A 12,172-nucleotide genomic window follows, 5' to 3' on the forward strand; every position below is an offset into this window, starting at 1 on the left:
ATCTCTCTAAATTGTCACACTGGATTATTGCACAGATCAGGAAGAAATACACGAAGCACCCCGAGATTCAATAAGAATACATGTAACACTGGTACCGTATTTAGACAATATATACTTATCCCAGAGTTCAGTACAGTCACAGAGGCTGAGAGGAGAGGGCTGGGTGGTGGCTGTTTATTGAAAATCAATAGCTATTGTAAATATTCAACTATATTAAGATGGAAATACTTTGAACTTTAACCATATGGTGTAAAATTGCAAACAAAGGGACGTTAATACCGACAGGCAAGTTGGGTAAACATTCTCTAATGTCTGTGTGCTCCTTAAAGTAGAACTAAACTTAGAACATTTTTTCCATTTTGGATTGAGTAAGGGAGGGTTATAACCCCTGTAAGGTTTTTTTGTTTTTGTTTTTTGCTATCTGCGTCCCATTGGGGAGACAATTACTTACAAGAGGTTCTAAAGTCACAAGGTTTACCTAATTCATTACCTGCATTAAAGTTAAAAACATTTTACTAAATGTTTTCTATCCTCCCCAACTACTGTTTCTCCCTGGAAAGAACAGATTAGTAGCAGTGGAAGCCATTGGCTACCACTGCTGTCAATCACATCCAATGAGGAAAGTGTGAGGGTGAGGTTGAGCCGTGCTGTGTGTGTCTGTGCACGCGACTACATAAAAATAATAATAATAAAAATGCCATAAATCTATCCCCTATTTTGTAAAAGCTATAACTTTTGCACAAACCAATCAATATACACGTATTGCAATTATTTTTTTTACCAAAAATATGTAGCAGAATATATATCGGCCTAAACTGATGAATAAATTTGTTTTTTTTTATTGGATATGTATTATAGCAAAAACTTTAAAAAAATTAGATTTTTTTGAAAATTGTCGGCCTTTTTTTGCGTATAGTGCAAAAAATAAAAAACACAAAGGTGATCAAATACCACCAAAAGAAAGCTCTATTATTGGGGGAAAAAGGGCTTTAATTTTGTTTGGGTACAAGGTCACACGACCGTGCAATTGTCAGTTAAATCGATGCAGTGCCTGGTCATTAAGGGGGTAAATCCTTCCGGGACTGAAGTGTTAAAAGAGAAGTTTGGGATTTTTTTTTTTTTTTTTTTTAGGAATCATACTTAGACCCCATATACACTATTAGATTTTCTGCAGATTTTTTGTCTTCCATGTAGTGCAAGGGACCTGCCTGATTGCATACAAATTGAAACTCTTAGCCCTTGTACACACGGTTGGACATTCTGACAACCAAATCCGTTGGATTTTGTCCGACGGATTTTGTCCGACGGATTTCATCCGAAACTGTTGCATACACACGGTCGGACAAAGTTGTCGGAAAATCCGATCGTGCAGAACGTGATGACGTAATTTCGTTACGATGGGACTACATTCAGGCTAGTAGCCAATAGCTTTGATGTAGGAATTTGATCTGAGCATGCGTGGCACTTTCTCCGATCAGAATTCTCTACACATGATTGGAGTATGTCCGATCAGAGCAGTTTGTCGGAAAATATTTCCGGCAAGTTGGAAAATTTGGTCCAACGGATATTCCGACGGAAACAGTCCGATGCAGACCACACACAGTTGGAATATCAGACAAAACGCTCCGATCGGACACATTCCGACAGAATCTCCGATCGTGTGTACAAGGGCTTAAAGGGGTTGTAATGATGGGGGGCCAAGTCTGGCATTCTGTGTCTATGGACGCAAATACTGGACTCAGGAGCAAGCCTGCAAGGTAATGCCCTGGGAGGGCACCTCTCCTAGGGGGTTATACAATGCAGGGAGGACCCCAGAAGATGAGATCCACAGAAGTTCAGCCAAACGAGTTTTAGACTTCTCCTTTAATTAAAAAAGCAAACCTTTAGAATCACTTCCTGTCTCATAGCCCAAAGGAAATATAAAGATGCCCCCCACCCCCCACAGCTCCATCTATAACCAGGATATCACTTTTCTGTGAACTTATGTATTCAAATATATTTTTGTTATATTAATGCATGCATGCATAAGTAAATTATGTTCTACACTTTCAGGTTATTTATGACTGCGCAGTTCTTGGCCATGTTCTCAAAAGTCTTACAAAGATCAGCCCTGGCTGCAGCCTCTCGCTTTGCTACAGAGATGTAATGTACAGGCTGGTGGAGAGGAGACTGAGGAAATGCTTCCTTCTGAAGACATCATCTGAGCCTAGGCAAAGTCTCTGGTGGACTGGAGCTCAAGGACTGATTGTTAATGATAAAAGGTACAGGTTGCTGTTATTGTTGCAGTATATTGTGAGTGACATGTCAATAATTTATTCATGCAGATATGTAAATTAGTACGGCCATACACGGTTCCAATCTCGGCCGGCCGAGATTCGAAATGTTAATGGGCAAGCTGAATGTACCAAGTTGATCGATCGATTGAGTACAAGCAGCCTGCGGGATTTTCTTGTGATTATCTCTAGCGCTTGCTAAAACCGTTAGCGATAATCGCTGTCTTCTCCCAGCAGGGATGGCTTCCCCCGTCCCCTCACCGGGGGGAAGACAATGGTCTGGCAGGAGGCATTCCCGCATCAACACTGTCTGTATTGATGGGGGAATCTAGCCAATTTCTTGGGTTGCTCTGTGTATGGCTGGCCTTACTGACAGGTCCACTTTAAATTGCATGACTGGACTTCCTTCCTGGCTTCAAATTACAGTCTAAAAGACAGACAAATGATCACAGAAAAAAAATTGTCTACAGTGAAATATTGCCCAATTCAGCTACACTGATGTTTAATATTTGCTGCATACAAAGGATCATTATTATAATTATAGATGATTTATAGGGGGGCAACAGTTTGCACAGCACTTGAAATAAAAGGAGAGTACAGTGGCAACACACTTTCAATTAAGGGGGTTAGGAGAGCCCTGCTCATGAGAGTTTGTATTTTTTTAATTGCGCTGTTAAAGAAATTGCAGATTTGCGGCACGCAGCGTTCCAGGTGCTCTGCACAATTTGGAAGGAGCAGCCGGAGGCTGGCAGCTGCCTGTTCAGACAAGGCACACCCTGCAACTATCATCTGACAGGCTGGGCTGCCTCTTCCTGCAGCTGTAATGGGAAACCTCCTTGATGACGTTCCTCAGTATGATCTGCATTTGCTCCATCCAGCACTGTGCAGTCCCCTCTCCCCTGCACACACCAAGGGATGCCTGCACCTTTCCTCCCTCTGCTTTAATATATAGAATATCTGCCAGCATCTGTCTGTCCTGGAGTGTCAGTACAAGGACTGCTCTGCAGTGATTTCTCTGTGCATGCCTCCTGCCACCCTCATTTGGCCACCCTTGTGCCCACCGGCTACCTTCCTGTGATCACAGTCCAAGGACGATGATTGGTTCAGCAGCCAAGTTGGTTCATGACCGGGCTCTGGCCAATGGCTATGGCACCAATGAGAAAGCCCTGAAATACCTCAACCAGGACTATGAGACCCTAAGGAATGAATGCCTCCAGTCTGGGACTTTGTTTAAGGATTCCTATTTTCCAGCCATCCATTCCTCGCTGGGGTTCAATGAACTGGGCGCCAACTCCTCCAAAGTGCAGGGGGTGGTGTGGAAAAGACCTACGGTAAGTCACCAGCCTCAGGAAGGTGCATGATGTATGAGAGTTGTAGAATCTGGGATTACCAGCTGTGGAACTACAAATTCCAGCATGGGCTGATCTACTGAAATAGGGATGAGCTCTGGCGCGTTCGCACACTCCAGATGCAGAGCCCGCCAGGAAGTCGTTGCAGCGCTGCGCTAATCACAGGCATTTATACATTGTCCCTGATCTCTGGAGCCGCACATCGGGAAAATATCTCACTGCCTGTGATTAGCGCAGTGCCGACTTCCTGGTGGGCTCTGCATGTGGAGTGCGCGAACCCGCTGGAGCTCATCCTTATTCTGAAAGATTACTATTCATAGGTTGTTGCTGTGAAACTGAAATTCTCAAGGCAATCGGGTAAGTTTTACACCTTTTGTGTAAGCGCCTTGAGGGCAGGGACTTATGTGAATGTGCAATATATATGTAAAGCGCTACATTGATGACGCTATATAAGTACCTGTAATAAATAATAATATGAGAGCTACCAATGTGCTTTTGTAAGTACACGTCACTGGGCTGTCATCTTCAACCTCATTTCACTACTTGGCTAATCACACATGCAGAACAAGTATGCGGGTGGGGAGTTCCAGCTTGTCTGGATTCGCAGCACTTCCGAGTCAATATCAAACTTGGACATGGGGCAGAATGATAGCCTTGGAACTCGTACCCCTATAAAATAAGTCAGCAGTGGGAGGTCCCATCTTTCTGTACTGAGAGGTTCCCTAGAGAAAGGTTGGGGGGATCCTGACATCCAACGTCTCAGTTTATTTGTAGATACTGTCAGGTCCTGAATGTTTCTTTTCCTGGTGATTGCTAGTTCCAGCATGTCCAAACAGTATGCAGTTGTCATGAAGTGCTCATGCTGGTCATACATATGGAAGTTTATTATAATTTGCATGCTCTCCCTGTGCCTGCATAGGTTTCCTCCGGGTTCTCCGGTTTCCTCCCACACTCCAAAGAAATGCTGGTAGGTTAATTGGATGCTGTCTAAATTGTCCCTAGTATGTGTATGTATGAATGTGAGTTAGGGACCTGAGATTGTAAGCTCCTTGAGCGTAGGGACTAATGTGAATGTATATGTAAAGCGCAGCGTAAATTGACGGCGCTATATAAGTACTGGAAATACATTTTTTGAAAAGGTACCCGCTTCCCACTTCTGTTGCGACCGCCGCATAGCTCAGAAATGGAGGTTCTTCTCCCCCCCCCCCCCTTTGGGTTTAATCCATATTTATTTTATTTTTTTATAATTCTTATTTTTAAGGTGTGTCTTATCCTAACATATTTTTGCAAATAGGTGTCCCTCATTCCCATATCAAAAAGTTGGGAGGTATGATATACTCCTAAATGGAAAAGGAGAGATCACCTTATGTTTCCTCCTTCCTTTTTTTTTTCTTATTCTTCTTTTTGTGGACTGAATCAAACCCAGAGATGGTGGGTGGAAATGGACACAAGTCCTTTTTCCGCTCGCCTCTCCTTCAGTTTGCATGGACCTTCCGATCAGGTCTGCCTGAAAAACTGGCAGGCAGATCTGATTGGACCACCCGTGCAAAATAGACCTTATTGGCTAACTTAAAGGATCAGATCGGATATCGGCAGATGTCAGCAGACATGTAACCGCTCTACCTCCTGAATGGATCTTTGTAAACGGCAAAACTGTGTGACATTCTCTTTGCCTTTCCTGTTTTACTGTCTTTTTTTAACTTCCTTCTGCACCGTTGCTATGCTTCTTTTTTGTGGACTTGAAAGTTATTCTACCACTGGGAAGTCGAAATACACATCTGGGAAGCTCTACTGTTTGGACCTCCAGGCTTATAATTCTGCTCTTATGAATGCTCAGTGAGTCACTTTTCTCGACAGAAACTTTTTTGTTTTCAAAATACATTATTGCCGTAAATTTGTGGAGAACTGTAGGCTGGTTTTAGGGGGCTGGTGTTAATTATGGTTTCCCACTATATAGTTATATCTACAGTATATATTCAGTTTGGCTCAAGATCAATTTTTTTAATTGTTCGCATACGTGTTAAAATTTTTAATGTTTGGCCATAAAATTGTTTAAACCCCCAGAACATGATATATTTTCTGAAAGCAGAGGCCATGTAGAATAAAAAGGTCATAGTCCCATTATATTTGCACAACTAGAGTTGTGCTGAACACCTCCCCCCAGAACTGGATAAATCAAAAGCGCCCGTTTTAAAGGCTTATATGCAAGTTATTGACCATAAAAAGGTATGGGGCCCAGGTACTGCCCTTGGGGACATGCACCAATGCAAAATAATGTTTTTAAAAAGATTGTTTTTGCAGGAGTGGTGATTTTAATGATACTTAAATTTGAAACAATAAAAATGAAATGTTCCTTTTAAAATATAGTGCCTGGGGCCCCCCTTGTCTTCCTGTAAAGTGGCACATTTTATAAAGAAAAAAAAATGATATTTAAATTTGCCGGAAATACAATACCATTGCCGGCAATAGAAAAATGTTTAAAAAAAAAAAAAACTCCATGGGGGTCCCTCCAATCCATACCAGGCCCTTTGGGTCTGGTATGAATTTTAAGGGGAACCCCATGCCAAAATTGAAATAAAAAAAAAAGGGCATAGGGTCCCCCCAAAATCCATACCAAACCCTTATCCGAGCATGCAGGAAAGGGGAGGGGGGTGAGCAAGAGGTGCGGAGGGGGAGGCTGAAACATACCAGGCTTGACATGACAAAACTACTGTAACCACCACATTTTTGGTTTTGGGGTATACTTTAGAAAAAAGAAATCAGTTAACTACTGCAACCAGTCAAATTATTTTTTCTTTGTCTGAAACCTAATTTGGCTTTGGGCAAATGCTCCAATATTTTGGGTTTTCATAAACCATATATTGAAATTTACAAACACATAATTTTCCCATCATGACCAGCACTAGAGGGTGTGGGTCCATTTTTATCATAGTATATCATTGAATTTCTTCATTATTTTAACCCAGTGTTTTCATATTTAGGAATGTTTGAAAATCACAGTCTATGCACAGCCTGCATTCCTCATTGTCCACCAATGTCAATTGATTAAATTGGCCATGGTGGAATATGTTGTAAATTTATAAAAAATTTTAGTTTCATGCAAATATGGAACACATAAACACGAGAAAAAACATAACATTTCAAACTAGTTTGTGTTGTAGCTCAAAAAAATTTAATTTCTGCAAAATATTTATCCCCCCCCCCCTCATGATAATCTACCAAAAACATAAACAAAAAAATCTGTATGTATTGCCAGTTTACAGATGAGCTTCGGCCAGATTATAAAAATACAGTATATTCACTGGCGGTTGGTGAAGTTTTAGGATGGGGGGGTGCAAGACCCCACCCTCCATGTTTGGTCCCTCCCACTTCTTGTAAGCCACACCCCTTATAGAATTCACATCATATACGAGGCTGCACATTATACACAGGGCTCTGCACATCATATATCAGGCTGCACATTATATACAGGGCTCTGCACATCATATACCAGGCTGTACATTATACACAGGGCTCTGCACATTATACACAGGGCTCTGCACATTATACACAGGGCTCTGCACATTATACACAGGGCTCTGCACATTATACACAGGGCTCTGCACATTATACACAGGGCTCTGCACATTATACACAGGGCTCTGCACATCATATATCAGGCTGCACATTATACACAGGGCTCTCTACATCATATACCAGGCTGCACATTATACACAGGGCTCTGCACATCATATACCAGGCTGCACATTATACACCGGGCTCTGCACATTATACACAGGGCCCTGTACATCATATACCAGGCTGCACATTCTGTGTAGTAGTATGAGATCATACTACGATCATGGGCCACAGCTTAGCCCACCTTCTCCCCTCCCCAAGTGCAAGCACCTGGTCTTGCCTAGGGTGGAAAATAGGCTAGCACTAGCCCTGTACGCATGCAACAAATCCCCACGTATGCGCAGACACATCACAGGTCTCTGCCATTTCAATATCATAGACTCTGTGGCACGTGAACATATGAATTTTCATACAAACTGGTTATGGATGTCTATGTCAAACATGCACAAGAGTCATGTGAAGTGCCTGCACATGTATCAGGTCCTGCTACATCATTCTGGCCTAGGCTGGGATTTATCAAGATAAAAAAAAAAAAAATGGAGTTTTTACTTTGTAAACGAATTTTTTTGGACCCTGCCTAAATCTCTATTGGTAAAGTATTAGAGCTGCACACCTTCATTGTTAAGGGATTCCTGTTTGTGCTGCATTGTCTCCCTTTCAGAGTAAAGGTGTCAGCTCAGTGTTGGCTGATAGCCCCATGGAGTCTCTTTTACCTCCTGCCTTACCTAAGTGCTGATAACAGTCATAAAACAGCCAAATAACAAAGGCTCTGTCAGGATTACATGAAAGAAAACTTTCCTATTGTTAAGTGGCAGGTTTTATCTCCTTTAGCAGCCCACAGAGAATAAGTACCATTCACTAAGATATAATGATCATTACTTACCATGACTTCATGACTTCTATTACTTTCAGTTTTTCAGTTGATAAGCGGGGGGGGGGGGGGGGGGGGGGGAGGGATGGGGGGGGTGCTGCCGGGGAAGAAATGAATGAATTGAGTCTGTGATCTAGTCGGGGGGGGGGGGGGGCGCTGGACTGAGCAGAGGAGTCCCAATGTCACTTCCTGGAGTGACGTCGGTAGCGCAGCTCAATGAATCTCGCCCGGCCAGTCCAGCGTGCCAGGAGCCGTGGCGCGATCCACCCCGCCACAGAGCGAGTTTTTTTGGGGCAACTGAAGCGCCTCGACTGCAATCTTGTGATTGCATAGATGTGGTTCTTCCAATATTGCACTGCGCCCGGTGCCGGGACACAGTCCACACAAGGACATTTCAATTTTTTTTTTTTTAAAGGGATATGTTTAAATAATTTTTTGGACTGCCTGGGGGGGCGGCGCCTGACTCAAGGTAGGGGTGCTAGTTCTGGGTTGAGGCCGCCTGCAGTGCATTATGCCTGACCAGGACTTGGCAGCTCCAGAAATCCGGCTAACATGGATGTACAGCCTCCTCTATCTTCAATAACCCCTCTTCCAGGTTTTGGCATTACTGACATTAATAGCCATCACTGTTCGCTCTTTATTTTGACTAAATGTGGGAAGTGCAATCTGACTTCTGTCTGCCTCTCAGAAAATGAAGAGTCAGCAGGGCCCATTATGGAGAATTCCATTAACTGAACGAATAAGATAAAGAGAGCAACATTGGCTCAAGCTTGTGGACTGCTTTTTTTTATTCTGTATATATTTTTAGATTGTTTATGTCAGGCCAAAGATGAGCACCCTGTCATTATCTGCATGGGAAGGGGGGGTGGGGGAATAAAAATTGTTATACCTTTTTTTTAGGAGTTCAAATTTAAAGTGACCCTTTCGGAAGTCCATTTATTACAACCAAAATCTTCCTATAAGATTATATGGTATGTGCATTTAACATATTTTAGGCATGTTATTTACCTGTAAAAGCCTCCCTGATGTAGACCTCCAAAAACTCTGAGACTGCTGCTGGGCGCCGCCATCTTGTAAGTGATGTCAGCAGCCCCAGTAGACTCAAGTGACACTCTATAGTTTATCCTCTCTCCTCATCCCAGCAGTGACATAAAATGTTATGTATAGAGGTAAAGGGGAGGAGGACCTTTCATTAAAATTCAATTTAAATGCTCTACACTTTGTTAATAGTATTTCCTGATTTGCCTTTTAGGAGTTGTGTTCCAGCCCTCAGTTCATCTCAGGAGGAGCAACTCGGACAGACATTTGTCAAGGAGCTCTAGGTAAGATGTGGATATGAAAAATGTTTGGCCCAACACACTTTGCCATGGCCATTACCAAATGTCGGTACCGTTCTTGTATGGTATAAGCTTTACAAAACCAATCAAAAAGTTACATGTTTTGTTTAAAAAAAAAAAAAAAAAGTCCATCTTGTTCAAGCAATGAAAGTGGAAAAAAAAATTATACAATCCTATACCCACAGTTCATCCAGAGGAAGGCAAAAAAAAAAACAATAAGGCATGATCCAATTTGCTTCTGCAGGAGAAAAAATTCCTTCCCGATCCCCTGAGAGACAATCAAATATTCCCTTGATCAACTTTACCTATAAGTATCAGTATCCAGTTATAGTCTGTACATTTAGAAAATAATCCAAGCCTTTTTTAAAGCAATCTATTGAGCTCTTACTGTGAAGAAACCTTTCCATGTTTGGAGATTAAATCTTTTTCTCCAAACGTAAAGAGTGCCCCCTGCCCTCTGTGATGACCTTATTGTGAATAACTGTACACCAAGTTCACTACATGGACCAATTATTTATTTGTAAATGTTGGCCATATCCCCCCTTAATCTCCTTCTCAGGAGAGAATAAATTCAGTTCCTCTAATCTTTCCTCATGGCTGAGCTCCTCCATACCTCTTATCAGTTTAGTTGCCCTTCTCTGTACTTTCTCTGGTGTCTACAATTCCTGGCGCATTTTCTGTAATGAAAAGTTTTTAAAAATAGGTTCATCTTAGGAGCATGTTAGATTTTACACCCATATTTAGAGTGTAAAACTGTATGTAACATGCTCCTATTCACCCACCACCAGAGCCCCCCCTCCCTGTGTCAGTGGACAGGGGTTCCTCTCCCCTTACCCGCTGTCCCATTTTGAAAATGGCACGGCTTTGTGTGGTTCCACCCATACAGCCATGTCATTCATTCACAACAAACTGCGAATGGATGAACTATAAGTCCCGTCTTCCACTGTGGCAGATAAGCACGCTCCTAGTCCATTCACACTGCCTTCAACTCTGTAGCTGAAAGTCTGTAAAGAGATACAGGCAAGATAGCTTTAGGCAGTGTGTGCAGGAGCCTGCCATTGCACCTGTGATCTACTGACTGCGGGTGCAATGCTCTGCAGGATCCTGTAGAAAATTATAAATTAACTTTTTTTTTCCCTGCAAAAATATGTGGAATTATTATATTTATTTATCACGAAGGGGAACTTAGTATTTGACGCTTAAAAGAACTAAAATCCAATGAAAGAAAGGTGCAGGCCAGGGACAGACTGACTGGGAAGGAAAGGGCAATGGATGGAGCTGGATGTTCTCAAGCCAGATGAGATCCAGATTCACTGAGTGATTTGATTGTAGCGAATTTACCCCATTGAGTTCACCTCAAAGTGGCAAATTTTGTCTGGATTTGCCTGGACCTGTGTGTGCCCTCATTAGGGTCACCAGACACATTACAATCTTTGTTCAATCAATTTCAGACTTGCCAAATCAATATTTATCCAATGCATGCATGATGAGAGATTTCTCTTCACTTTCTTTCTTGGGGACAGAGCAAGAAGAACCGAGTGTTATCTTCTATAGGAACACTAACCCTCCCAATTTCCATCATAAACTAAAATAAAAGTTTTGGCTGGAGTTGGACTTTAACCCTATCACACCGACCATCTGTAAATATGTGGCCTCGCTGGACTGGGCTTCTTTCTGTGGGGCCACATATTTGCGTATCTCCCTTTGTGCTGGGAGCGCACCGCATGGCGAGCTCTCAGCACAGAGACCAGGGTCCCACCAAGAGTCCTGAGTCCACTTCTAGCGATCAGGACCTGGAACATCCGATTCCAGGTCACCTGATCGCTGTGATGGCCTCTGATTGGCTATGACAGTGATCAGTCACTGAGAAGCAAGCCCCCGTGCCTTCTTTCTCTGTGATTGGATGAGACAGATACATAGGGGGAGATTTACTAAAACTGGAGCACTCAGAATCTGGTGCAGCTGTCCATGATAGCCAATCGGCTTCTAAATTCAGCTTGTTCAATTAAACTTTGAAAAATAAAATGGAAGATGATTGGTTTCTATGCAGAGCTGCACCAGATTTTGCACACTTAATTTTTAGCAATATGCATACTATTGTTTCTGGTCTGTACTATGGGTACAAACAACAACTAAATTCACATGTGTGGTATCACTGCAATCGAGGAGGTGGAGAAAATATTTTGGATTTTTTGGTGGTAGGTTAGTAGCAAGAAATATACAGTCACATTAAAAAAAAAATATATATAAAATAAATAACCTATAAAAAAAATAATTATATATATATAATTTTTTTTTTTTTTTTTTTTACAATTTTGGCCAGTTTTCCTTAGATAAAAAAATATGAGATATCGAGTACCATTTACCACCAAATGAAAGCCCATTTTGTCTTGGAAAAAAACAGGTATAATCCACCTGGATACACAAAGTAGTTGCGATGATATGTACAGTTTAACTAACGCATGTTAAAGTTGGAAAATTGGGTTTAGGCATTAAGATTTGTTTTACCCTTAGGTTTGAAGGGTTAATATTTTAAGCTACTTTTATCTTCACATCAAAGCTTCAGTTTTTTGGTTGATTTAACCCTTTTAAAGTGATTATAAACGATCACCTTGTAAAACAACCCATTGAGTTTAAAATATAAATGATAGTCAAAATATTTTTGCATAGATATAGAAAAAAACATTTTAAACACCCTTTTTCCTTGTATAAATTCCCTCTGTT

At 41.7% G+C, this 12,172-nt stretch overlaps 1 protein-coding gene across 1 annotated transcript in view; it reads left to right on the plus strand.

Annotated features, from left to right (window-relative positions):
- Positions 1–3,138: 3,138 nt before the first annotated feature.
- Positions 3,139–12,172, plus strand: part of LOC143987228 (calpain-2 catalytic subunit-like) — a 110,858-nt gene continuing 101,824 nt past the window's right edge. Inside the window, exons 1-2 of the mRNA XM_077485816.1 lie at positions 3,139–3,604; positions 9,364–9,433. Of these exons, the coding sequence (XP_077341942.1) occupies positions 3,368–3,604; positions 9,364–9,433 (307 nt within the window). The 5' untranslated portion in view covers positions 3,139–3,367. The remainder of the gene's footprint in view (positions 3,605–9,363; positions 9,434–12,172) is intronic.

Source organism: Lithobates pipiens, unplaced genomic scaffold (genome assembly GCF_037356315.1).
Source record: "Lithobates pipiens isolate NorthernLeopardFrog02 unplaced genomic scaffold, aLitPip1_a1.2 Scaffold_18, whole genome shotgun sequence".
Taxonomy (NCBI): domain Eukaryota; kingdom Metazoa; phylum Chordata; class Amphibia; order Anura; family Ranidae; genus Lithobates; species Lithobates pipiens.